Source organism: Eubalaena glacialis, chromosome 8 (genome assembly GCF_028564815.1).
Source record: "Eubalaena glacialis isolate mEubGla1 chromosome 8, mEubGla1.1.hap2.+ XY, whole genome shotgun sequence".
In the NCBI taxonomy this organism is placed as follows: Eukaryota; Metazoa; Chordata; class Mammalia; order Artiodactyla; family Balaenidae; genus Eubalaena; species Eubalaena glacialis.
This window is the reverse complement of record NC_083723.1, coordinates 21,030,283-21,057,438: the sequence shown is the minus strand read 5'-3', so window position 1 is coordinate 21,057,438 and position 27,156 is coordinate 21,030,283. Positions and strand designations below refer to the sequence as shown.

At 39.8% G+C, this 27,156-nt stretch overlaps 2 protein-coding genes across 2 annotated transcripts in view; one reads left to right on the top strand and one right to left on the bottom strand.

Annotated features, from left to right (window-relative positions):
• The window catches only part of FBXL13 (F-box and leucine rich repeat protein 13), a 186,124-nt gene extending 185,400 nt beyond the window's left edge, over positions 1-724 (bottom strand). The window contains exon 1 of the mRNA XM_061198232.1: positions 650-724. Within this exon, the coding sequence (XP_061054215.1) occupies positions 650-724 (75 nt within the window). The remainder of the gene's footprint in view (positions 1-649) is intronic.
• A 160-nt stretch (positions 725-884) lies between these two features.
• On the top strand, positions 885-27,156 carry ARMC10 (armadillo repeat containing 10). Its single transcript, XM_061198462.1, has 6 exons — positions 885-1,350; positions 13,417-13,565; positions 16,184-16,318; positions 19,471-19,647; positions 24,952-25,023; positions 25,950-27,156. Exons 1-6 carry the CDS (start codon positions 1,212-1,214, stop codon positions 26,199-26,201), a joined length of 924 nt encoding a protein of 307 aa, XP_061054445.1. The 5' UTR covers positions 885-1,211; the 3' UTR covers positions 26,202-27,156.

Here is a 27,156-nt window from a genome sequence, read left to right as displayed (position 1 = left end):
CCTACAAAACCTATCCATCCCTTGTCCTCCTTCCCTCCTGTTGCAAGGCGGGTGGGGAAGGACAGTCCTCTCTCCCGTGTTTAAGTCCTGGTTGTGCGGTCCTTCCCTTCACAAAGGGCTAACTACCTTCCATCTAAAGGTCTCAGCTTCCACTCCTCAGCCAACTTAAATCTATTTTCTGCCTTCATCGCTCTACCGAAAACCCAAACTCACCTTGGGTCAAATCCACTACACCTTTTCAGGTCCTTATCTTAGGTGACACTATTGCCCACTCTCTTCATAAAGCCACACTCTCCTGCTTTTCCTTCTCTGTCTCCACAGCACTTCATTCTCACTCCTCTAGTCTTCAGGCTCCTCTTGTCCAAAACTTAAAAGTTGGAGTTTGGGGTTTCTGTCCTGAGGCCCTTTGTTCTTTCTCTCTGGGAGATGTCACCCATTCCCCCCTTTCAGCCACTGTCACCCCTCTGTCTTCAACTCTCTGATCTGTATGTTCAGCCCAGACCGCCGACCTGCCCAAATCTGACTTCATCCTTTCCTTTTCGCTCCTCTGAACCTCCACTCCCTCTCTCCACCAAACCCCAGTCCCTCCTCTGGGAAATCTCTTCCAATTCCTTTCTCTTCTAACTCCGGCGCCACTTGGCTCCAGTACCTCGCAGACCTGAGGAATGTAGTTCTCCTTGAAGTAGTTCCTCAGCCTGGGGCTGGCAAGGCGCAGCGAGGCCATGACCAGAGGCCTTACTGAAACTCGGCGCTTCCCGCCTGCTCTTCACACCCCGCGCAGCAGGAGCCGCGCCTGGCTAGGGGCTAGCGCGTCTCGGCGTTGCCCCGGCAACCACGCTGCGTAGAGGGGAGGGGCTAGGCGCTGCGTTGCCCCGAGCGCCCACCCTGGGGCCGCGGACTGCCGGGAGGGAGGTGACCCTCGGGCCGGGGCGGGAACCCGCCTCCGGGCGGCGGGGGCGGCCCCTGGTGTGTGCTCTTGGGGCGTTTAGTCCTTGCAGCTCTTCACCGAGTCTCGCTCTCCTTCACCCGCGCCCCGCCCAGACTCGAGGAAGCTGCCGGGACGCGTCCGGGCCGACAGGGCGGTTTCCGAGAGGCGGAGCTCAGTCGCCCATTTCCTTTCTCCGTCGGCTAGAACCCGGACGGCGACAGCACCCTCTGGCTTCGGACCCTCCTGCGCCAGGCCCAGCGCTGCGCGTGGCCCCAGCGGCAGCATGGGCGGCTCCCGGGATGTGGGCTGGGTGGCGGCGGGCCTGGTCCTAGCGGCCGGCGCCTGCTACTGCTTCTACAGGCTGACGCGGGGCCGGCGGCGAGGCGGCCCCGGGCTACGGCTGCGCCCCTCGCGGTCCGCAGGTGAGCCCACGGGGTACCTGGCAGGTGGGCGGGGACTGGGACTGTGGCTTTCCCAGAGTGGGGGTTGAAGACGCCACAGGTGCTCGTGGCTTTCCAGTGCTGGGAGTAAATAAGGAGCCCAGCCAGGGAGGGAGGCTGATGAGAAGGGCAAAGTCGGGAAGCCCAGGTGCAAAAGACGGGTCTTCCACTTGATTGGGTGAGTGTAGGGTTCAGAGCTGGTTCCCTGCCTCCATTTCTTTGTTCAGAATTCCGGGATGAAAAATTGCCCAGACTTTCTTGTCTGAGCCTGGCGTCACAGCGGAGGACTGTTTCTCAAAAGCGTGTTGATTGCCTCTCAACGTTAAAGCTTGCTCCCGGCCTTTGTGTTACCAGGGGGATTCTGGAGCGATAGATGAAATTCTGCGTGCAGTTAGCCTGGAAGAAGGGACGCCAGAGGGGCAGTTCTGAGGGGGAGGTGCTTTGAAGTCGCCGTGGTCTATATATATATATATGCAAAGTATGCGAGAGATCCTGGAGATACAGATATAGCTATGTATATCAAATTAGAACAGTTATCTGCATGGAGGACACCCTCCTGGCGGACAAGTGCATGATTAGGTTTCGGTCCAAAAATTGATTGCTGCATTCAGGATTCTAACAACTTGTTGAATGTTCTGGGGGGTATTGCAGGTCATGGAAGCTGTTACAGAAATAATTAAAAATAAAATCTCCTGCCAACCAAGAAATTCCTCTCTACAAATGTAGGAAAGAACTAAATAGCTTTATTAGAGAATAAGCATTAAACCAGATTGCTACGCTCATCACGGGCAATCTGCTAATGGGATTGCAAAGACAGAAAGAATTCTCACCCCTTTATGTATCCAGCCAGATATAACCTATAACCTATTTCATATTAAGTACATGCCCTCAAGATAAACAGTAATTTATCCTTAAGAGGACTTGACAGAACCATTTGCTACACATAGTTCATTCTAAATTCACAGGTAGTTGGGGTGGTATTTGTGTTAGGTAATAGCCGTTATGTAGAAGAAAAATGAGAGTTCTCAGTATCTATGATAACCGCGTAGTTATAACACAGAGCCAAGAACCGAGCTCTGACTCACACAGAGACAAGGAGATGGGGACTCCATTTTCCTTGATGTTTACACTTCAGATGACACCAAAGCCGCTAAGAAAGATTTTCTTGGGTTGTAAACCGGCAAGAGGCTTACTTAGCTTTTAAAAAGATGTATATTTTATCAAAGGGGTAGACAAAGGAGTTACAATTACTAGTTTGCTCAAGGAAATGTTCTCAGAAAAGGGAGTGGGTGAAAGGTTTCTTTCCCTTTTGGCACAAGGGGAAAAAAATTCATTTTAAAAATGATTTGGACTTACCCTTACTTCCAAAGCCTACTTTGTTGTCTTTGTGTCAGAGATATTTCTGTATTAAGTAGTCAGGTGACCCGAACTCAGATACCTTCTCACTTATACTTACTCAACACGATGAACACTGACAAAGTCTTACTACCCACCCCCCAAAATCACCATTACCTTGGCCAGGCAGCTTACAAAATAAGTTGCTCACAGCCCCTTCCTGAAGCTACACTTTTTTCTTTGAAGAAGACTCGAGAAATACCCATCTTGTCAGCATCACCCTTACGTTTTGGAGGGTGATCTTTTTTTTTTAATTGAGATAAACACTGTATTAGTTTTAGGTGTACAACATAATGGTTTGACATACGTATGTATTGCAAAATGATTACCATAGTAAGTTTAGTTGACATCCATCACCACAAATTTTCTTGGGATGAGAACTTTTAAGGTCTACTCTCTTAGCAACTTTCAAGTGTACAATACCGTATGGTTAACTGTAGTCACCAAGCTGTACTTTACACTCCTAGTACTCATTGCCCTTATAACTGGAAGCTTGTATCCTTTGACCCAGATCTTCCCATTTCCTTCAGCCCCCAGCCCCTGGCAACCACCATGACACTCTCTGTTTCTATGAGTTGAGTTTTTTAGATTCCACATAAAAGTGAGATCATTGTGTATTTGTCTTTCATTGTCTGACTTATTTCTCTGGACATCATGCCCTCAGGATCCATCCACGTTGTCACAAATGGCAGGATTTCCTTCTTTTTTATGGCTGAATAACATTCCATTGTATGTATGTGTGAGTGTGAGTGTGTGTGTGTGTGTATCACGTTTTATTTATACATTCATCCGTCGATTGACACTTAGGTTGTTTCCATGTCTTGGCTATTGTAAATAATGCTGCAGTGAACATGGTGGTGCAAATATCTTTTCAAGGTGGTGATTTCATTGAATGACGAAGTGGAATTGCTAGATCATGTGGTAGTTCTATTTTTTTAGAATTTTTTTTTAAGTTTTTTTTGATGTGGACCATTTTTAAAGTCTTTATTGAATTTGTTACAATATTGCTTCTGTTTTATGTTTTGGTTTTTTGGCCACAAGGCCTGTGGGATCTTAGCTCCCTGACCAGGGATTGAACTTGCACCCCCTGCATTGGAAGGCAAAGTCTTAATCACTAGACCGCTGGGAAGTTCCTGGTAGTTCTGTTTTTAATTTTTTGAGGAACCTCCATATTTTCCATAGTGGTTGGAAATTTACATCCCCACCAACAGTGCACAAGGGTTCCCTTTCCTCTACATCCTAACCAACACTTGTTATCTATTGTCTTCTTGAGGATAGACATTCTAACAGGTGTGAGGTGATAGCTAATTGTGGTTTTGGTTTGCATTTCCCTGAAGATTAGTGATGTTGAGCCCCTTTTCATGTACTTGTTGGCCATTTGAATGTCTTTGGGGGAAGGTCCATTCAGAGCCTCTGCCCATTTTATAATTAGATTGTTTCTTTTTTTTTTTTCCCTATTGAGTTGCTTGAGTTTTTTAATATATTTTAGATAGTAACCATTTATCGGATATATGATTTACAAATATTTTCTCCCATTTCATGGGTTGCCTTTTTATTTTGTTGATGGCTTCCTTTGCTGTACAGAAGATTTTTTGATGTAGTTCCACTTGTTTATTTTGCTTTTGTTGCTTTTGCTTTTGGTCAAATCCAAAAAATCATGTCAAGACCCATGTCAAGGAGCTTACCATCTATTTTTTTTTAGGAGTTTTAGGTTTCAGGTCTTTTTTTTTTTTTAAGAATTTATTATTTATTTATTTATTGACTGCTTTTGGGTCTTCGTTGCTGCACGTGGGCTTTTCTCTAGTTGCGGCAAGTGGGGGCTACTCTTTGTTGTGCGTGGGCTTCTCACTGCGGTGGCTTCTCGTTGCGGAGCATGGACTCTAGGCGCAGGGGCTTCAGTAGTTGTGGCTCGCGGGCTCTAGAGCGCAGGCTCACTAGTTGTGGCACACGGGCTTAGTTGCTCCGCGGCATGTGGGATCTTCCCGGACCAGGGCTCGAACCCATGTCCCCTGCATTGGCAGTCAGATTCTTAACCACTGAGCCACCAGGGAAGCCCGTAGGTTTCAGGTCTTATATTTAAGACTTTAATCCTTTATGAGTTGATTTTTGTGTATTGTGTGAGATAGTGGTTCGGTTTCATTCTTTTTTGTGTGTGAATTTTATTTTATATTTTATACAGCAGGTTCTTATTAGTTACCTATTTTATACATATTAGTGTATATATGTCAATCCCAATCTCCCAATTCATCCCACCACCACCACCACCACCACCACCACCACCACCACCACCCACTGCTTTCCCCCCTTGGTGTCCATACGTTTGTTCTCTACATCTGTGTCTTTATTTCTGCCTTGCAGACTGGTTTATCTGTAGAAAAATGGTACAGATGAACTGGTTTGATTCTTTGGCGTGTAGCTGTCCAGTTTTTCCAACACCATTTATTGATGAGACTCTTCTTTCCCCATTGTATAGTCCTGGTTCCTTTGTCATAAATTAATTGATCATATATGTGTGGGTTTATTTCTGGGCTCTCTGTTCTATTCCATACATCTATGTGTCTGTTTTTGTGCCGATACTGTACTGTTTTGATTACTATAATATAGTTTGAAATTAGGAAGCATGTGAGTTTCTGTTGTGGATTTTTGGTTTGCAGTTACCATCCATGAGGTTTTGATATAGCAGTATATATATATATAAACAAGATAGTTTTGATAGTTTTGAGTTGCTGGTCTCGTAATCTCAAATACATTTCCAATATCCTGCATTTCTACTCTCCTCACAGTTGATGGTTTTTATATTATATTTGTGTGTGGATGATTTCCTAACTTTACTGTATGTTGCCTTTACCAGTGAGCTTTACCCATTCATAATTTTCTTGTTTTTAGTTTTGGGGTTTTCTTTTTCGCCTAGAGAAGTTCCTTTAGCATTTGTTGTAAAGCTGGTTTGGTGATGCTGAATTCCCTTAACTTTTGCTTGTCTGTAAAGCTTTTTGATTTCTCTGTCAAATCCGAACGAGAGCCTTGCTGGGTAGAGTATTCTTGGTTGTAGGTTTTTCCTTTCATCATTTTAAATACATTGTGCCACTCCCTTCTGGCCTGCAGAGTTTCTGCTGAAAAATCAGCTGATAACCTTATGGGGATTCCCTTGTATGTTATTTATTGCTTTTCTCTTAGTGCTCTTCATGTTTTCTCTTTGTCTTTAATTTTTGTCAGTTTGATTAATATGTGTCTCAGCCTGTTCCTCCTTGGGTTTATCCTGTTTGGGACTCTTTGCACTTCCTGGACTTGAGTGTTTCCCTTACCATGTTAGGGAAATTTTCAGTTACTATCCCTTCAAATATTTTCTCAGGCCCTTTCTCTCTTCTCTTTCTGGGACCCCTATAACGTGAATGTTGGTGCCTTTAATATCGTTCCAGAAGTCTCTTAGACTGTCCTCGTTTCTTTTGTTTTTCTTTATCCTGTTCTGCAGCAGTGATTTCCACCAGTCTGTCTTCCAGCTCACTTATTCATTCTTCTGCCTCATTTATTCTGCTACTGATTCCTTCTAGTGTATTTTTCATTTCGGTTTTTGTATTGTTCATCTCTGTTTGTTCTTTAAATCTTCTAACTCTTTGTTTAACATTTCTTGTATCTTCTCTGTCTGTGCCTCCATTGTTTTTCCGAGATCTTGGATCGTCTTTACTATCATTGTTCTGAATTCTTTTTCAGGCAGCTTGCCTATCTCCACTTCAATTAGTTGTTCTTCTGGGGTTTTATCTTGTTCCTTCATCTGGAACATATTTCTCTGCCATCTCATTTTTTTCTAACTTTCTGGGTTTGTGGACTCCGTTCTGCAGGCTGCAGGATTGTAGTTCTTCTTGCTTCTGATGTCTGCCCTCTGGTGGATGAGGTTGGTCTGGGAGCTTGTGCAGGCTTCCTCATGGGAGGGACTCGTGCCTGCCCACTGGTGAGTGGAGCTGGGTCTTGTCCTTCTGGTGGACAGTGCCATGTCAAGTGGCATGTCTAGAAGTGGCTGTGGGCTCAAGACAACTTCAGGCAGCCTGTCTGCTGATGGGTGGGGCTGTGTTCCCACCCTGTTGGTTGTTTGGCCTGAGGCATCCCAGCACTGGAGTCTGCAGGCTGTTGGGTGGGGCCAGGTCTCGGTGCCAAAATGGTGACCTCCAGGAGAGCTCACACTGAGGAGTATTTCCTAGGGGCCTCCGCCACCAGTGACCTTGCCCCTGTATTGGGCCACAGCCAACCCCCACCTCCCCAGGAGTCCCTCTAAGATCTGCATGTAGGTCTGGCCCAGGCTTCTGTGGACTCACTGCTTTACCCTGGGTCCCAGTGCACATGAAACCTTGTGTGCACCGTCTAAGAGTGGAGTCTCTGTTTCCCCCAGTCCTGTGGAGTCCCGCACTCAAGCCTCACTGACCCTCAAAGCCAAATGCTCTGAAGGCTCCTACTCCCAATTCCAGACCCTCAGGCTGGGGAGCCTCATGTGGGGCTCAGAACTCTAATTCCTGTGGGAGAACCTCTGTGATATAATTATTTTTCAGTTTGTGGGTCACCCACTTGGCAGGTATGGGATTTGATTATATCACAGAAGCGCCCCTCCTACTTGTTGTGGCTTCTTCTTTGTTTTTGGGTGCAGAATATCTTTTTTTGTAGGTTCAAGTCTTTTTTTTGTCGACTTGAACAAAAAACGTGGTTATTCGGCAGTTGTGTTTTTGGTGTTTTCGTAAGAGAAGGTGAGCTCAAGTCCTTCTACTCCGCCATCTTGTCTCCCATCACCTCTACAAGAATTGTTAAAATGACTTTAAGTGAAAAGGAAAAAGGCACGACTAGAAACGTGAAAATTACAAAAGGAAAAATGTCATTGGTAAAGGTAAATATACAGTAAAGGTAGTAAATCAACTACATGCCAAGCTAGTAGGAAGGGTAAAAGACAAAAGTAGTAACATCGTCTATATCCACAGTAAGTAAAGAGATACACAAAACAAAAAGATGTAAAATATGATGTCAAAAACAGTAGTCATGGGCATGGGGGGAGTAAAAATGCAGGGTTGTTAAAATGTGTTTGAAATGAAGAGATCAGCAATTTAAAACAATCACATATATACGTGTGTGTGTGTGTGTGTGTGTGTGTGTGTGTGTGTATAGATTGCTATATATGAGTCATGGTAACTAGAAACCAGAAATCTATAATAGAATCAATCCAAGAAGAAGATGAAACAATTTTAAACATATATGCACCCATCATAGGAGCATGTAAGTACATAGCAGATATTAAGAGACATAAAGGGAGAAATCGATAGTAACACAATAATAGTTTGGGACTTTAACACATCACTTACATCAATGGACAGATCATACAGGCAGAGAATGAATAAGGAAACACTGGCTTTAAATGACACATTATACCAGATAGAACTATTAGATATATATAAAACATTCCATCCAAAAGCAGCAGAATACACATTCTTTTCTTTTCTTTTTTTTTTTTTAAATAAATTTATTTATTTTTGGCTGTGTTGGGTCTTTGTTGCTGGGCTTGGGCTTTCTCTTGTTGCAGCGGGTGGGGGCTACTCTCCGTTGTGGTGCCTGGGCTTTTCATTGCAGTGGCTTCCCTTGTTGCAGAGCACGGGCTCTAGGCGCGCAGGCTTCAGTAGTTGTGGCACACAGGCTGTAGAGTGCAGGCTCAGTAGTTTTGTCACATGGGCTTAGTTGGGCATGTGGGATCTTCCCGGACCAGGGCCCGAACCCACGTCCCCTGCACTGGCAGGCGGATCCTTAACCACTGCACCACCAGGGAAGCCCAATACACATTCTTTTCAAGTGCACATGGAACATTTTTCAGGGTAGATCACAGGCTAGGCCACAAAAAAAGTCTCAGTAAATTTAAGAAAATTGAAGTTATATCAACCATCTTTTCCAACCACAATAGTATGAGACTAGAAATTAACTACAAGGAAATAACTGCAAAAAACAAATACTTGGAGGCTAAAAAATATGCTGTTGAACAACCAGTAGATCACTGAAGAAATCAAAGAAGAAAGTAAAAAATAGTGGAGACAAATGAAAACAGAAACACAAAGATCCAGAATCTATGGGATGCAGGAAAAGCAGTTTTAAGAGGGCATTTTATGCGATACAGGCCAGCCTCAGGAAACAAGAAAATTCTCAAATAGCCTAACCTTACACTTAAAGGAACTAGAAAAAGAAGACCAAACAAAACCCAAACTTAGTAGAAGGAAAGAAATTATAAAGATCAGAGCAGAAATAAATGAAATAGACTCATAAAAAAATAGAAAATATCAGTGAAACTGAGAGCTAGTTCTTTGGTAAGATAAAATTGATAAACCTTTAGCCAGACTCATAAAAACAAAAAGAGAGGGCCCAAGTCAATAAAATCAGAAATGAAAAAGAGGTTAAGACCAACACCACAGAAATAGGAAGGATCATAAAAGACTACTATGAACAACTATATGCCAATAAAATGGAAAACCTAGAAGAAATGGACAAATTCCTAGAAATGTACAATCTCCCAAGACTGAACCAGTAAGAAATAGGAAACATGAACAGACAAATTACCAGTAATGAAATTGAATAAATAGTTTTTAAAACTCCCAACAAACAAAAGTCCAGGATCAGATATCTTCACGGGTGAATTCTACCAAACATTTAGAGAAGTGTTAACACCTATCCTTCTCAAACTATTCCAGAAAGTTGCAGAGGAAGGAATGCTTCTGAACTCATTCTATGAGGCCAGCATCACCCTGATGCCAAAACAAGACAAAGATATCACACAGAAAAGAAAATTGCAGGCCAGTATCATTGAACACAGATACAAAAATCCTCAACAAAATATTAGCAAACTGAATTTAACAGTACAATAAAAAGATCATACACCGTGATCAACTGGGATTAATTCCAAGGATGCAAGAATGGTTCAATATCGGCAAATGAATCAGTGTGATACACCACATTGATGAATTGTAGAATAAAAATCATATGATCATCTCAACTGATGCAAAAATGTCTTGACAAATTCAGCATCCTTTTTTTTTTTTAACAAAACCCTCAAGAAAGTGGGTATAGATGGAACATACCTCAACATAATAAAGGCCGTATATGAGAAGCCCACAGCTAACATGATACTAAGTGGTAAAAAGCGTTTTCCTCTAAGATGAGGAACAAGATAAGGATGCCCACTCTTGCCACTTTTATTCAACATAGTATTGGACATCCTAGCCACAGCAATCAGACAAGAAAAAGAAATAAAAGGAATCCAAATTTGAAAGGAAGAAGTAGAACTGTCACTGTTTGCAAGTGACATGATACTATACATAGAAAATCACAAAGACATCACCAAAAAGCTCATCAATGAATTTGGAAAAGTTGCAAGATGCAAAACTACTATACAGAAATTTGTTGCATTTCTATACATTAACAACGAACTATTGTAAAGAGAAATTAAGGAAACAATCCCATTTTCCATCACATCAAAAAGCATAAAATACCTAAGTATAAATCTGCCTAAGGAGTTAGAAGACCTATACCTAGAAAACTTTAAGACACTGATGAAAGAAATTGAAGATGATGCAAATAGATGGAAAGATATATATGTTTTGCATTGATTGGAAGAATTCATATTGTTAAAATGACCATATTCTCCAAAGCAATCTACAGATTCAATGCAATCCCTATCAAAATACCAATGGCGTTTTTTTCAAAAACTAGAACAAATAATTTAAAAATATTTATGGAAACACAAAACACCCCAAATAGCCAAAACAATCTTGAGAAAGGAGAATAGAGCTGGAGGAATCAGGCTCCTGGACTTCAGACTATACTGCAAAGCTACATTTATCAAAACAGTATGGTACTGGCACAGAAACAGACACATAGATCAATGGAACAGAATAGGTAGTTCAGAAATAAAGCAATAACTTATGGTCAATTAATCTGCAACAAAGGAGGCAAGAATATACAGTGGGGAAAAGATAGTCTTTTTAGTGGTGCTTGGAAAACTGGACAGCTACATTTAAAAGCATGAAATTAGAACGTTTTCTCATACCATATGCAAAAATAAACTCAAAATGGAACAAAGACCTACACATAAGACTGGAAAGTATAAAACTCCTGGAAGAAAACATAGGCAGAACACTCTTTGACATAAATTGTAGCAATATTTTTTTTGGACCTGTCTCCTGAGGCAAAGGAAACAAAAGTAAAAATAAACAAATAGGACCTAATTAAACTGAAAAGCTTTTGCACAACAAAGGAATCCATTTGCAAAACAAAAACACAACTGAATGGGTGAAAATATTTGCAAATGATGCAACCAACAAGGGGTTACTTAATATCCAAAATATATAAACACCTTATACAACTCAATACCAAAAAAAGAACCTGGTTAGAAAATGAGCAGAAGACCTGAACAGATATTTTTCCTAAGAAGACATGTAGATGGGCAACAGGGACATGAAAAGATGCTCAACATTGCTAATGATCAGAGAAATGCCAATCAAAGCCACAGTGAGATATCACCTTACACCTGTCAGAATGCTATCATCAAAAAGACCACAAATAACAAATGTTGGTGAGGATGTGGAGGAAAGGGAATCATTATACACTGTTGGTGGGAATGTAAATTGGTGCAGCCACTGTGGAAAACAGTATGGAAATTCCTCATAAAACTAAAAATGGAACTACCATATGATCCAGCAATTCCACTCGGGTATATATCCAAAGACATAAAAATACTTTAAGGTAGGCACTATTAACTCCCATGTAATAGATGAAGAAACTGAGGCTTGGAGAGGTTAAGTCTCTCAGCTGGTAAATAGCTTAGCTGGAATTTGAACCAGACTTAACCTTGGCTTACTTTTAACTTTTAACTTACTTTTACTTTTAACCACATTGCACCTCCTTCCTTCAAGTGAAAAGTCTGTGATTTAACAGTTTTCCCTGTAAATTTTTATTTGGCTATTTATAAATAATTTATGTATCTATAAAACTTTTTAATGGCTTTGTGGGAAAATGTATAAGGAAGTTATAGGATTTTGAAATGTTTTGGAAGTATGAATGAGTTAAATTTATCCTATTTCTGTCATATGTATATGTATAAAATTACACAACTTCAGGGCTGTACAGGAACTTTTGGAACCAGTTATAGTGTTTGACCAACCTTATTTTACATATAAGAAGACCAAGGCCCAAAAGAAGTTAAGTGGGTGTCTGCAGCTTTGTATTTTCATTTCTCTGGTCTCGGCTACTAACTCCTTTGTGACATTAGGCAAATCCTTAAATGATCCTGGTCTCAGTTTCCTTGTGTGTAAAATAAGAGGTTTGGATGAACCCCCAAAAAATCTTTCCATTCTAAAAATCTGTTTTTGTCATTCTTTCACTTAACCTTTTCAAGTATTCTTTGGGTGAAAGTCTTTTATAAGGTGTTAATGAGGCAGGTAGTGGATTCAGGCATAAAAGCATGGTACAGAGGTTCTGATTATAAGAAATGGGAGTGAGAATCTGCTGGCTTTTTGGCTTTTAGATTTTCCTAATAATTGATTTCTTGTTTGGCTTCTTCAGGACATCATATCACTTATTGGCTCCCATAATCTAAACTTGTCTCTTTATCTCATATTTGTCTGTGATTCCTCTTTAAGCAATATACTCAATTATTTTAATAAAGTGATACGTGTTTACTGTAAAAAAATCAGAAAGTACTCATGAGCACAGGGGTAGAAAATAAGTCATTCATCATCCCAGCATCCAAAGATAACAACTTTTAATAATTTGAGAGACATTTTAAAAAACAAAAAGCACAGCTGTGACATCATACAGCACCTCTTGTTATAAACTGCCGCCTCAGCCCCACCCTGGGCAATGTACTGTGGACACTTGCACTGTCTGACCTATTCTCATAGTTTAATTTGGAGAGAATCATGTTCTATGTTTATAACACAATTACAGCATTATACACATGGTTTCTGTTTTTCCTGTGGTGATTTCTATAAAGAGGATTTTTTTTTAAAGGTTAGAGCTATAAATTTTAAATGTTCCTGAGCAGATCCAGCATTTGACTACTTGACCTGTTCCTCAGAACGACAGTTTTTGTCATCACCCCCAGCTGGACTGCTGTTCTTGTGTCTCGGTCATCATGCCTTGCTCATATAAACCAAACAAAAGCGCTCCGCTAGCAGCATGATTGGGCCACTTCCATAGCTTTTGCTCCAGCCTGAGGCATTCTTAAAACTGTGATCAGAACAGTTCTCCCTAATGCAAATTCTGTTTCTTAATGAATCTATGTCTGTAGGGAAGTGTTCCACTGGATGGGTGTACCTGATTTTTAGAAAGAAGAAACAGAAAATGCTGTTGGCATGCAGTGCCTTACTAAAAGAGAAATGCTGTTGGCATGCAGTGCCTTACTAAAAGAGAAAAGTAACCATTGGCTAATTTCTTAACGTCTATAAGCCTCAGTATTCTGTCTGTAAATTGAGAATTATAATAGTATCCTCTTCCAAGGGTCACTTGAAGATTAAATGAGATAAGGCATTTGAAGTGCTTAAAACTGTGCCTGGCATCAGAATATGCATTCAGTATTGTTTGTAAAAAAATTTGTCTCATATTGATTTTAAATGAACTTTAAATAACTTTATTCTTATGCAGAAGACTTAACCAATGGCTCATATGATGATATCCTAAATGCTGAACAACTTCAGAAACTCCTTTACCTGCTTGAATCTACTGAGGATCCTGTCATTACCGAAAGAGCTTTGGTCACTCTGGGTAACAATGCAGCCTTTTCAGTCAACCAAGTGAGTACCCTAGTCTCTGCAAACACGTTCCTCCTATTCGCACACACCAGCACTAATTGTGACCCTAATAAGTTACTTAACCTCCCAGAGCCTCAATTTTTTCATCTATATAGTATGGCTATGGATACCTACAGAATAACGTTTGTTTATTTCTGAAAAGCACAGCCTAATAGTAATACGATTAGTAATAGGATTCTAGATCAAGATCCCTATGAAGTTGGTCACTGGCATCACATTTGTAATAAGTGTATCTAATCAACAGTTAGCATTGCATGGCCTTTTTAATTATTTAAAATTCAGCAGTGCTGCAGTAGAGCAAGAAAAGCATCTGACATTTAAGTACATGCTTTACATTGTACACAGGGCTTATGAGGATGGTTCTGATGCAGGTGCTCCCTAGACCACACGCTGACAACCGCGGACCAATGTAAATGGCCTCTGCTTCCTCCCCCCACTACCCATGGAGAAGAGTAAAACAGTTTTTGTCATTATTTTCAGCTAATGCTCTTTCTTAACATTGTCATGCATGCACAATTTTGAATTTATACTTCATTTTAGTCCATATTTATCCATCATGTCAAGGTTTACTCTAAAGCTCTAGAGATTTATAGGGAGATACAAGGAATATTTGTCTGTTACTCACATTTCAGTTGTAAATGACAGAACCCAACTTAAATTATTTCAAACCAAAAAGGGAAAATATTGAGCTCAGTTAACTTGGACGTCCAAGGGTATCATTGGTTACAGGCACAAGTGTGAATATAGTTGAAGGTTACAGAAAGCATTATCAGACCTTCTCTTTCTCTGTCTTTTGGCTGCTTACCACTGCTTCTTTTTCTGTTTTGATCTCTGTCTCTCTGGCCACAAAGAGGTTTTCTTCACAGGGATGGAAAGAAAGCCACTGGCCTCTCAAGCCTTCATCATTGTAGCTCGTGATCTGAAAGGTGGAGTTGCTCTGCTAGGATAAGTGCCAACCCTTTGGATTGATTGTTGGGCCAAAGCACCCTGGACCATGATTAGCAAGGCCTGGCTCACATGTGCATCCTGCAGCCAAAAACAACAGGGATGGGTGTGAACACAATTGACCAGCAATCCCACCAGGGACTATATACGATAGAGGAGATGCCGTGTCTGCCCCAGTAGAAAGAGGGGTGCCAGGCAGACAAAAACAACAGATGGTGACTAGCTTATTAGCATGCCTGTATTGGGGTTATTTCTGATGCCATAGTTTTATATTCCTCTGAAACAAACTGTAGTCAGAGTGAGTGGGTCAGAAGCCACTGGTGAACAAGTACTTTCTTCATTAATGGGAGTTGGTGTCCCTCGTCATCAATTATAGTGCCTTCATCTGCTTTAACAGTACAGTTTTTTTGTTTTTTGTTTTTTAAAAAGGGCTGTTTTCTAGTAACCACACATTCTTTGGAAGAACCTAGAATTGCAGAGGGAAAACTTCTTTATCTCTTTTTCTGATAGAATGGCATGTTTTGGCCTGACAGGAGTCATTTTCAGCTTATTTTTCTTGTAAGAAATGAAAGTTTATGTCTCTTTCAATGTTGGGACAAAGGCACATAGTATTTAGTGTTGCAATTGATTGTGAGAAATCTCCAGATTATTTTTCCTCTGAAAATTTGGGCACCATTTCCAAACTGTGTGGAACTTTTTTTTTTTTTTTTTTTTATTTACTTATTTATTTATTTTTGGCTGTGTTGGGTCTTCGTTTCTGTGCGAGGGCTTTCTCTAGTTGCGGCAAGCGGGGGCCACTCTTCATCGCAGTGCGCGGGCCTCTCACTATTGCGGCCTCTCTTGTTGCAGAGCACAGGCTCCAGACGCGCAGGCTCAGTAGTTGTGGCGCACGGGCTGAGTTGCTCCGCGGCATGTGGAATCTTCCCAGACCAGGGCTCGAACCCGTGTCCCCTGCATTAGCAGGCAGATTCTCAACCACTGCGCCACCAGGGAAGCCCTGTGTGGAACTTTAATACTTCAAGATGTTAATAAGTTTTCTTCCTCTCCCCCAACTGAAAAATGATCTTCTTTATGGATAAAGTTTATGGAAGTACTATATTCAATACTCCCCCCTCGGAGATTCCAATGCACACGAACATAGGATTGCATCAAAATAAAGAGACATGTTTAGTCTTGTTATACCCAGAGTTTCTCAAAGTTACTTATCCATGAAAGCTCCCTTTTTTTTTAATGGAGCGTCTACTAAAATCTTGAGGGATTAGTGTTCCAAAGTACTCATTTTAGCAAAACACTACTGTAGTGTTCTAAATCTTAATGCATTGCCAAATTGGCCTGTAATAGAGATATAACTTATTTCAAAGTAAAATAATTTTGTTTGTAAATTGCTTTGAGATCATTGTAGTAGCTCTGTAAATCTTCATTGTATATCTCCATGCTATAGTTTAAATATTACATATATTAATAATATATTTTCAATTGGTTTCTTTACCTATAAAATGATGGGTAGTAAACTTTTTTTAAAAATAGGAATTAGAGGTTGTATATGGGAACAGTATTTCCAAAGAGTCATTAGTTTTTATTTGTATTTGTAGATGCAAAGAATATAATGAAGGGGGGTGCATATTGAAGTCATGGTCCTGTTTTTTCCCTCTTAGGTCATGATTCGTGAATTGGGTGGTATTCCAATCGTTGGAAGCAAAATCAGCAATCCCAACCAGAGTATTAAAGAGAAAGCTTTAAATGCACTGAATAACCTGAGTGTGAATGTTGAAAATCAAATAAAGATAAAGGTAAGTTATCTGAAATCACAAAAGGTAAGGATTTCTGTAAATGAAAGAGAAAAATAACAAAAAGGTAAGTAATGAAATTTTAGTAGGCCATACTTTATAACTTTATAGCCAAGAATTATTCTTATTTTTTTTCCAGCTTTATTGAGATATAATTGACATAAATATTGTGTAAGTTTAAGGTATACAACACGATGATTTGATACACATATATATTGCAAAATGATTACTGCTACTGTATAGCATTAGCAAACACCTCCATCACCTCATAATTACCTGTGCATGCATGTGTGTGTGTGTGGTGAGAACATTTGAGATCTACTTTCTTAGCAACGTGCAAGTATACAACATAGTATTGTTAACTATAGTCACCTTGCTGTACATGAGACTCCACAGCTTATTCACCTGCTTTGATCACATCTCCCCATTTCCTTCACCTGAACATTCTCCTCTCTGTTTCTGTGAGTTTGGCTTTTTCAGATCCCACATGTAAATAAGATCATTCATTGTTTGTCTTCTCTGTCAGACTTATTTCACTTAACATAATGCCCTCAAGGTCCGTCCATTTTTCACAAATGGCAGGATTTCCTTCTTTTTTATAGTGAATAATATTCCATTGTATATACACACCACATTTCCTTTATCCATTTGTCCATTGATTGACACTTAGGTTATTTCTCTGTCTTGGCTATTGTGACTAACGCTGCAGTGAACATGGGGGTGCAGATGTCGCTTTGAGATAGTGATTTTGTTTTCTTTGGATATTTACCCAGAAGTGGGATTACTGGATCATATGCTAGTTCTATTTTTAATTTTTTGAAGAATATCCATACTGGTTTCCATAGTGGCTGCACCAACCACCAGCAGTACACAAGGGTTCCTTTTTCTCCACATCCTTGCCAACATTTGTTACTTCTTGTCTTTTTGATAACCACTCTACTAGGTGTGAGGTGATATTTCACTGTGGTTTTGATTTGCATTTCCCTGATGATAAGTGATGTTGAACGTCTTTTCGTGAACCTATTTACCATTTGTATGTCTTTGGAAACATGTCTATTCAGGCCCTCTGCTCATTTTTATGGAGACTAAGTCAGGAAGGAGGGACCTGAACCAGCCAATAAGAAGTGCAGTGGACTTTTGAATTTGGGGTTCAGTTTAATCCAAGTGTGGTAAAGGAACCAGGCCAAAGTCAGATAACATCAGCAGGAAGACACAATAAATTAGGAAATTATGTTAATTCAACATTTATTGAGTTCCTGCTCTGTGTTACAGAGTTTAGAAATGAACATGATTAGCTCTTGTTTTAAGAAAGCTAGAAGGGGGGATAAGGCAAGTCCACAAATAGTTGTAATTCAAGGCAGAACATGATGAAATACTTTAAGGAAAAATACAAGTAAAATATCGTTGAATACACAGAAAGAAGAGATTTCATTCAGAGGTTTCTGTAAAAGGTAGAGCCCGAGATGGGTCTTAAGACTGTCTAAGCCTTCTATGGGCATAGTTGGGGAAGGAGGGAATCACAAGAGAAAGGAACAAGGTGAGGTGGGCACAGCTCCAGGAATAACTGAGCTGGCCCATTTGGTAATCTTGTTGCTAGAACTGAAATGGAGAAAAGATTCAGAGCTAATAAGGATGTAAATGCTCAGCACATTTTAGGAAATGCTTTGAAAGACATGAGCATCCTGTGAAAATACATGATTTATAATGATTCTAAGGAAATGCCATTTTTTTAAAGGATGGATGTATAATGAAATGGTGACCCAGGACAGCCAGATTGATTTGTAAATATCATTTAGATCTTGAAACCAGATTAAAAATTTAATCTCTCTTTGCTTTACTGCCATTAGGTAACATGAATACATTTGGATATTTTTAAAAGTTAATACTGGCTTATGGGACAGTTGGTAATTCCTTAGCATTTTATATTAGGGAATTTTTCTTACCAATTAGAATGTTTGGTGGAGTTCAGACTTAGGTGAATACCAATTATTTGTGAGACATAATTTTTCCAAGCTGGAAAGATCATGGCCAAACATAGAAAACAGAGTTTCAGAAAAATTTCCATCACCCTGGGTTTAGTTTAGATCTGTCATGTGTGAAATAGGAGTACTACTGGCATTGCATTACTTTTTGCCAGTGGCGGTTTACAATATTATGAAGGAGTAGTTCATATACATATACCTCGGTAAATAAGAACCTTGGGCCAAATAGAGTTTGCCTCTGCTTACTTTTTTTTTGTAAATTTATTTATTTATTTATTTATTTATTTATGGCTGTGTTGGGTCTTCGTTGCTGCGTGCAGGCTTTTCTCTAGTTGCAGTGAGCGGGGGCTACTCTTCGTTGCGGTGCGTGGGCTTCTCATTGTCGAGGCTTGTCTTGTTGCGGAGCACAGGCTCTAGGCGCACAGGCTTCAGTAGTTGTGGCACGTGGGCTCAGTAGTTGTGGCTTGTGGGCTCTAGAGCACAGGCTCAGTAGTTGTGGCGCACGGGCTTAGTTGCTCCACGGCATGTGGGATCTTCCCGGACCAGGGCTCGAACCCGTGTCCCCTGCATTGGCAGGTAGATTCTTAACCACTGAACTCTAAAGAAACTCTAAAGAAACTCTAAAGAACTCTAAAGAAAAGTTCTATTTGACTTTGTGTCCCCCCCATTCTTTACTTCTAACATGAGATAGCCCCTAGATCCTACTGTTCAGGTGCTTAACCATGGTACAAAATGGCCCTACAGGTCTTCCTCCTCATCCTAGTGTGCCCAAACACAGAAAGGCAGACTGAGTTGGGAGGCCCCCCACTGGTGTTGGGAGCATGGTCTCTGGGGTTGGACACTGCTCCACCAGCTCGTTACATTGGGCAGGGGGTCCAAGCTCCTGGAAGAGTTTAAAGTCTTTGTCAGTAAAATGGCCATAATAACACTGCCTCATTAGAGTTGTCTTAGGGCTGAAGTGAGGTATATCTGTAAAATGCTCCGTGCCTCCCATTAACAAGGGCAGCTTAAAAAAAAAAAGTCGCCCAAGTTTGAGGGCTGGATACAAATGCCGTCTTTCCTAAGGAGCCCATCTCCTCCTGAACAATCACCCTGTTCTGCTGTGCGGAAAAGTTACGGTTCAATAGCAAAATTTTGGAGATCCTAAGACACTCACTTTTTCTCCGCCTTCAGGTGTACGTCAGTCAAGTCTGTGAGGATGTCCTCTCCGGCCCCCTGAACTCCGCTGTGCAGCTGGCCGGACTGAGGTTGTTAACAAACATGACGGTGACCAATGACCACCAGCACATGCTTAGCAGTTACGTTACAGACCTGTTCCACTTGTTGCTCACGGGAAATGGAAGCACCAAGGTATGAAGGAAGTGGTCATTACTTGCCGTACAAACAGCTATTGCACCCAGTTTATTAAGATTGGAATTCAGTTTACAAGTCACCCATCTTAAGTTGATAGTCCTCAAAAAAGAAAGTTCAGAGTTTACTAAAAACCCTTACATGGGCACAAGAAAGTATATTATTTTTATACCCTAATATTGAATTTCAAAGTTAACTTGTGAAAATAATCTGTTGTTTCACTTATCAATAGATGGGTATTCATTTGGTTTTCTGAAAATCAGTTTACCTTTTACTGAAGGGAAGTAGCTAGCTTCACCCGCACCAGATACAGGACCATTGTGATTAAAAGAAGTCTTTGAGTGACAGTGCTGGGTAATTGAATTTTTTGCTTACCTCAGGGTTAACAGAACTTTTTTTTTGATTCGACCATTATTTGTTGAAAAATCTTTCTGAAACTTATAAGTTTCAGTAATGCATGTCTCAGTGCTTCACTTTGACCTGTTATGTATCAATAGATGTAGGAGGCAACAGAGATGGAGCTGAATTAACTGGGACACCCTGTGAAAACTGCTGGAGTAAACCCCTCATATTGGTGTGCATTCTTATCAAGCACCATTTTTCAAGAAATACCATAAAAACAGAAGGTAGAGTAATAAAAGGTTCTAATTAGTTGAGTCAGTTGTTCATCAGTGTTTTACTGTATTGGCCTGTGTTCTCTGGCACAGCTGAAAAAAATGCATGAGCATTTTAGAAGGACTAAATGTGAAGCCAAACTCCAGATAATCAACTTCACTGAAGTTACTTCTGAGGTTATCAAATTGTGATTACAGCGGAGCCTTACTATAGTCCTTTTAAAATTTGTTCTGAGATGCTTTTATATGGGCTTTCCACATTTCAGGTAGCCAAACTTACTTAGATCTGGTCCAAGATGTACCCGAAGGCATTCAAAATTAAATGTAATAATCGTATTAGCAATATTTTAGGAATAATGCTTCATCCATAGGCAATTTCCAAATGCACACACCCGTCAACACCCTTCTCTCCAGGGGAGCAAGGTAACTTCCAGCCCTTGACCCCATAGAAACTGCATTCTCTCTACCCCATGGCATTGGAGCTGTTGGAAACTCTCTCTTCTCTTTCTCTCTGCAGCTGCTTTGCCCAAAACCTCACAGGCACGTTGTGTTCAGAGCCAAGCAACTCTGGCCTTGGGGCTGTATATATCTGTCTCAGAGATGGTTTATATTTTAATATATTTTATGACTTTTTGAAAGTGACTCACACCACAATACTATGTTCCATTTTTGGTTTGTTTTGTTTTTCCACTACATTGCCTAGCAGGTATTTCTGGGATAGAAAATTTGCTTTTTTCGTCTGTCTGGGAGGCTAACCACCAATTGTTTCTCCATTAAACAATGACTTTAGGGACTTCCCTGGCAGTCCAGTGGTTAAGACTTCGCCTTCCAATGCAGGGGGTGCGGGTTCGATCCCTGGTCGGGGCCGCTTGGCCAAAAAACCAAAACATAAAACAGAAGCAATATTGTAACAAATTCAATAAAGACTTAAAAAATGGTCCACGTCAAAAAAGTCTTTTAAAAAAAATGAGTTTAAAGTTGCAACTTGCAAATGAACTTTTGGATAATAATCAATTTGTAAGTGGAAAAATGTATCCATTTTAGGTATTTTCTTAGTAAAAAACCACCAACATGAACTTTTTAAATCTTTATTTTTAATAAGTGATCTCACTCTACTATAATAACCTCTTGGGTTCAACACTGATTCATAACTAAATACGAATAGTAGAAGGTGAATTTAAATAAACCTTGTGTTTGCTACATCTGCCATGAGAACAAAAGAAAGTAATGGCTTAAAAGAAATGTCCTAGAGCCACCACAAGATGGCATATGTGACACAAGAAAAAGTTACGGTTCAATAGGACTGACCATGGTTTCAAAACAAAATACATATACGTTAACTGTTTAATCTGTAGTTGTACTCTAACTTTATGTATATATTTTCTCACCTTTAACACACGAGACGTAAACCCAGGTCACGAGTCTAAAAGCGGGTGGCTGATTTCTATCTTTCTATCTTTATACTTTTTATTTTATATTGGAGTATAGTTGATTTACAGTGTTGTGTTAGTTTCAGGTGTACAGCAAAGTGATTCAGGTGTACATATACATATTATTTTTCAAATTCTTTTCCCACTTAGATAAATACAAAATATTGAGTAGAGTTACTCGTGCTATAGAGTAAGTCCTTCATGGTTATCTATTTTAAATATAATAGTGTTTATATGTTAAACCAAAACTCTTAATTTATCCCTCCCCAACACTATTCCCCTGTGGTCACCCTAAGTTTGTTTTTGAAGACTGTGAGTCTGTTTCTGTTTTGTAAATTAGTTCATTTGTATCATTTTTTTTAGATTCCACATACAAGCGATACCATATGATGTTTGTCTTTCTCTGTCTGATTGACTTCACTTAGTATGATCATATCCAGGTCCATTCACGTTGCTACAAATGGCATTATTTCATTTTTTTAAGGCTGAGTAATATTTCCTTATATATGTACCACATCTTCTTTATCCATCCACCTGTCGATGGACATTTTAGTTGCTTCCATGTCTTGGCTAGTGTAAATAGCCCTGCAAGGAAGGTTGGGGTGTATGTGTCTTTTTGAATTATGGTCTTCTCTGGATATACGCCCAGGAGTGGGATTGCCAGATCATATGGCAGCTCTGTTTTTGGTTTCTTAAGGAACCTCCATACTCTTCTCCATAGTGGCAGTCATCAATTTACATTCCCACCGACAGTGTAGGAGGGTTCCCTTTTCTCCATGCCCTCTCCAGTATTTATTGTTTGTGTAGACTTTTGGGTGATGACCATTCTGACTGGTACCCCTTGATACCCGCTCGTGCTTTTTTTTTTCTATTGGAGTATAATTGCTTTACAATATTGTGTTAGTTTCTGCTGTACAGTGAAGTGAATCAGCTATATGTATACCTATATCCCCTCCCTTTTGGTCCTCCCTCCCATCTGCCCATTCCACCCCCCATCCCACCCCCCATCCCACCCATCTAGGTCGTGTCAGAGCACCGAGGTTAACTTCCTGTGTTTTATAGTATGTACCTGCTAGCTCTCTATTTTATGCATGGTGGTGTATATATGTCAGTACTGATCTCCCAATTCATCCCACCCTCCGCTTCCCCCACCCTGTGTCCACATGTCCATTCTCTACGTCTGCATCTCTCTTCCTGCCCTGCAAATAGGTTAATGTGTACCATTTTTCTAGATTCTACGTATATGCGTGTATAGTGGCTGTTACCAATTTACATTCCCACCGATAGCGTAAGAGGGTTCCTTTTTCTCCATGTGCTCTCCAGTGTTTATTGTTTGTATACTTAAAGATGATGGCCATTCTGACTGATGGGACATGATGCCTCGTTTTACTTTTCATTTGCATTTCTCTAGAAATAAGTGATGTTGAGCATCTTTTTTGTTCCTCTTGGCCACATGTATGTCTTCTTTGGAGAGATGTTTATTTAGGTCTTCTCATTGTTTGATTGGATTGTTTATTTTTTTATTTTTTTATTTTTTTATTTTTTTATTTTTTTATTTTTTTATTTTTTTTTTATTTTTTTATATTGAGCTTCATGAGCTCTTTGTATATTTTGGAAAATTTGCAAATATCTTCTTGCATCCTGTAGGTTGTCTCATCGTTTTTATGGTTTCTTTTGCTGTGCAGAACCCTCCTGCACTCTTTGCAATTTATCATGAACATGTATTAATTTTATTTAAAAGTTTTAAATGATAAAAACAGTAAAAGTAGGGAAAGTCTTATATCTTTCTACTTAACAAATTATATATGTACAGTGTGATCAAAGGAAAATGTGTATTAGGATATGTGTATGAGAAAATACCAAACTTAATATCATTTCTAGTCATGGAAATGTGAATTTCCTTTTCCTTTGTGCTTTTCTGTAGTTAAAAATAATGTTCTATAGTAAACACATAATGCCTTTGTAATTCAAAAAAGGTTTATATAATAACATCCGGGTCTCTTCCAGGGAGTAATGGAGGGCACATTTGTCACTTTTTCCTGATTTCAGTCTCCTCTCCCTGCTCCTCACTTTCTGTAATTTCAAGTATCTTGTAGAAAGTATAGTTTTACATGACTTGGTTTTTTTTTTTTTTTTGGGGGGGCTGCATTGGGTCTTCGTTGCTGCACGTGGGCTTTCTCTAGTTGCGGCGAGCTGGGGCTACTCTTCGTTGCGGTGCGTGGGCTTCTCGTCGCGGTGGCTTCTCTTGTTGCAGAGCACGGGCTCTAGGCTTGCGCGTTTCAGTAGTTGTGGCTCACGGGATTTAGAGCACAGGCTCAGTAGTTGTGGTGCACGGGCTTAATTGCTCTGCGGCATGTGGGATCTTCCTGGACCAGTGCTCGAACCCGTGTCCCCCGCATTGGCAGGCAGATTCATTTTTTTTTTTGAATTTTATCTTTTTATACAGCAGGTTCTTACTGGTTATCTGTTTTATACATATTTGTGTGTACATGTCAATCCCAATCTCCCAGTTCATCCCACCACCCCCACCCCACCCCCGCCCCACCCCCGCCACTTCCCCCCTTGGTGTCCACATGTTTGTTCTCTGCATCTGTGTGGCAGGCGGATTCTTAACCACTGTACCACCAGTGAAGCCCCACGACTCGCATTTTTAAAGGAAGAATTCCATTTGAATGTTTTCATTACTGACTTTTCAGTTATAAGTGATAAGATTCTGATGTTTTGGCTAGTCAGCTATAAGATAACATTTGTTTGCTTATTATTTATGTCACTGCGTAAATGATTGTACAGTTTTTCACATAGAAACGATAAGCTCCAAGAATCATAGAAACCTAGTATAAAGTACCATATTGTTAGTCTTCATAACCAAACTATCCCCAAATTTTCGTACTTGAAGTAGAAAGAAACAGCTTTGAGAGATTCCTTTTTTTGTTCCAAAGATCATATTTCACTTAACAGTAATCGTAATAAAGATTATTTATGTAACACATGTTAAACTTACTCTGTGTTAGGTATTTCTGTGCGCCAGGGGTGGTAGCTAAGATGTTCATTATTTTCTCCCTGTCTCCCTATCAGTATAATTGGAAAACTAAGGTTTTAAATAAGAGGAATTGAGAAAGCTTCGTGGAGTGGAGAAAATTTGAGTCAGATGTTGAAGAATAGGCAGGACTTTAAAATGTGGACTTGGTTGGGGGACAGCATGCCAGGGAGAGAAAAATCCACGCTTGCTAGTCTGAAATAAACCAATGTTCTTATTTCAGGTTCAAGTTTTAAAACTGCTTTTGAATTTGTCGGAAAATCCAGCCATGACAGATGGACTCCTTGGTGCCAAAGTAAGTTCAGTAGCTTACATATTTGTTTTGTCCATACAAATATATAGATTTGGACAGACAGTTCTGGAAGGAAAGGATTTACCTCAAATATTAACAGGGATTATCTCTGAGGAGCAATATTAGAGGTGGTTTTTTTTTTTTGGTTCTTTTTGCCAATATGAATTTCCTAAAATTTCCGTAATGAACGTATTTTACTTTTAAAAATCATTTTGAAAAGTTCTCCCTAGCAATAATGAATTATGATTTTTCTGTCTCTTTCCAATTTGGGGTACTTATATATCGTCACATCTTTTATATTTGACCTGCTTATGTTCAGTGTCTCTTAGTCTCCACTGAAACACTAGTATTTATGGAGGCCGCAGTATGTGCCTGACGCTGGGCTGAGTGCCAAGATACACCAGTGAGTACAGCATTACCTGGTGCTTGTCCTCGTGAGCTTACAGTCGAGGGAGAGGAGACAAAAGTATGTAAGAAAGGAGCAGTTAAAAGCTGTGGTATTTTGAAGGAAGCATAGGTAGTGCTGTGGTGGAATGGACCGCAAGTCCTATAGAAAAGGGACCCTGTCATATTCATCTGCTCAGCCCTATGCCCTGCACACTGTGTGTGCAGTTAGTGTTTGGTGAATTAATGAGTTTCCATGATGACGAATATATGATGGATCTTAAAGAGGAAATGGGTGTTTTTCCAAATGACTACATTCTAGGATTCCAAGGAAATAGTATTTTTTAGCTAAAACACAAAACCTCTTTTTTCCATTAGTATGTGACGTAGGAGTGCCTAAGATTTTACACATTTACGTTATGCAGTCTTAGGGATAGTCTTCTATGACAAGATTTTTTAAATGTAGTCACTACAGCTTTAAAATGTGAACATACACATGGAAAATGTTTTCGTATATTTTTAATTTTCATTGTTTCCTACTTCAGGTGGATTCATCATTCCTTTCACTTTATGATGGCCATGTAGCAAAGGAGATTCTTCTTCGAGTTCTCACACTGTTTCAGAATATAACTACCTGCCTTGAAAAGGAAGGCCATTTAGCTATTCAGCCAACTTTCACTGAAGGATCACTGTTTTACCTGTTATATGGAGAAGAATGTGCCCAGAAAATGAGAGCTTTAGTTTATCACCATGATGCAGATGTGAAGGAAAAGGTAACAATGATACCAAAATTCTAACTGGTTGGTCATATTTTTCCAAAGAGTAATGCAGTCTAGAAATAATACACATAAACTTCTCATTTTTCACCTTCCTTACAAAGGGATTCTTTCAACTGCTGAATTTAAACAGTAAATAACACCTTTCATCATTAACACAGCTACAACTTGCCCTGGTCTCCTGGTTTATTTTGGACCATTTTATTGATACCAAATGAATATAAGAGCTTGTTCTGAAACCATTTTCTTTGTTTTTTATTTTGCTTTTTGCTAAGCTACTTCAGTTATTTCCTCCACACGGACTGACAGTGACCTTTTTATGTGTAAGCTACCCTTCCACTGTTGGCAGTGGTTTGCAGTTATTCATCTGGGACAGCAGCAGTATGTTTCATAAGCGCCCTAGGAAGGACCTTGTTCTTTTAGTAGTGATGAGATTGATCCCATACTCCCAAGGCCACCTGCCACTCTTTCAGGTCTGTTCTAATCATTAGAATCTATTCTAGTCCATGAAAACTGTAAACTGTTGTTAGGAGAAATGTTTCCTAGTACTCACCCACTCCCATGCAGTTTGATGTGTATTACATACTGGGATCAATCAAAATGTATCCAAAGGCAATTGGTTAAATCAGTTATATAGTCTTTAAAGAGAATGAAGCAAGTCTGAATGTGCTGATGTGGAAAGACATCCATGAAATATGGTTGTTTTTCAAAATACATATTGTAGAAAAATATGACCCCATTTATGGTTTTTTTAAATCAAAAAATTTATGCTTATATATGGACAGAACACTTCTATCATTCATATATAGGCATTTGGGTATATATATCTAGAATGAAAGCCAGACTCCTGAGAATAGGATTAGGGAGTGAGGAAATGACTTTTTCTATGTACACCTTCTTCTAGTGTTTGTTTGAGTTTTTTACTCTGGGCATAAATTTCATAATTTTTTTAAATAAAGAAGAAAAATGTCTGTCA